The 1,231-nt window shown below is 47.8% G+C and overlaps 1 protein-coding gene across 1 annotated transcript in view; it reads left to right on the top strand.

Annotated features, from left to right (window-relative positions):
- Nucleotides 1-1,231, top strand: part of SPCS2 (signal peptidase complex subunit 2) — a gene marked incomplete at its 5' end in the record, with an annotated part of 6,031 nt that overhangs the window by 2,689 nt on the left and 2,111 nt on the right. Inside the window, one exon of the mRNA XM_035901790.1 lies at nt 589-723. Within this exon, the coding sequence (XP_035757683.1) occupies nt 589-723 (135 nt within the window). The remainder of the gene's footprint in view (nt 1-588; nt 724-1,231) is intronic.

The following is a 1,231-nucleotide window of genomic DNA, read 5'->3' as shown; positions in this document are numbered from 1 at the left end:
CCCGAGCCGTTGCCCGAGCCGTTGCCCGAGCCGTTGCCCGAGCCGTTGCCCGAGCCGTTTGTGCTTTCAGCACGAACATTGAGATAATTTGTCCTGCGGCACTTAAAAATTATTTCATTCCTAAAATGAGAGAGATTAAATGCTTGGTCTGTGCTTTGGAGGAACGCGCAGCCATGGATCCTGTGGCTTGGGGTGTCCCGCTGTCCCCCACCAGGTGTTGCTCCAAAAATGGGGTGATTCAGGGACTGAAACCGGTGCTTTCCTCGCCGTGACTCCCGCTTTGCTTCACAGTTCCACCAACGCAGCATTTTACGTGGCTGGAGAAAGCCCCCTCGGGAGAGCGTGTTAGGGAGCTGTCGCTTTCCCCTCCGCTTCCAGGCGCTGACGAACGCTCTTGTGCAAGGGCAAGGATTTAAGCGGCCCAATAATTATTTAATTTCTCATGCTAACGAGGCGTCGGTCCTGTTTGGAATGGTCGTGTGGTGAGGGGTGGTTTAACGGCCGGGTCCGAGGGGATCCGAGCCATTTCTCTGCCGAATTTCTACTTCTGTTTCCAAGTTCTTCATTTCCTTAACTGGTTTCTGGCACATATTTTGTGATGATGGGAATCCTGACGATTTATACCTCATACAAAGAGAAGAGTATTTTCCTCGTAGCTCACAGAAAAGACCCCGCGGGGATGGACCCCGATGACGTTTGGCAGCTCTCCTCCAGTCTCAAACGGTACCCTTCGCTCCGGGTTTAAGCAAGCGGCGCGGGACCGGCACAGCTTTGCTTTGCCTCTGCTCCCTGCGCCTGCAGCCACCGCTCGTCAACTCCGAAACGAAATTTCACTGCAGAATATCTTTTTAATTCACTGCAGAATATCTTTTTAATTCACTGCAGAATATCTTTTTAATTCACTGCAGAATATCTTTTTAATTCACTGCAGAATATCTTTTTAATTCACTGCAGAATATCTTTTTAATTCACTGCAGAATATCTTTTTAATTCACCGCAGAATATCTTTTTAATTCACTGCAGAATATCACCTTAATTCACTGCAGAATATCACCTTAATTCACTGCAGAATATCACCTTAATTCACTGCAGAATATCACCTTAATTCACCGCAGAATATCACCTTAATTCACCGCAGAATATCATAGAATAGAATCATAGAATGTTTAGGGTTGGAAGGGACCACTAGTGGTCATCTAGTCCAACCCCCCCGCAGGAGCAGGGCACACGC

The sequence above is a fragment of the Egretta garzetta genome, unplaced genomic scaffold (assembly GCF_000687185.1).
Source record: "Egretta garzetta isolate BGI_Z169 unplaced genomic scaffold, ASM68718v1 scaffold1159, whole genome shotgun sequence".
Taxonomy (NCBI): domain Eukaryota; kingdom Metazoa; phylum Chordata; class Aves; order Pelecaniformes; family Ardeidae; genus Egretta; species Egretta garzetta.
This window is presented reverse-complemented; position numbering and strand designations above follow the sequence as displayed.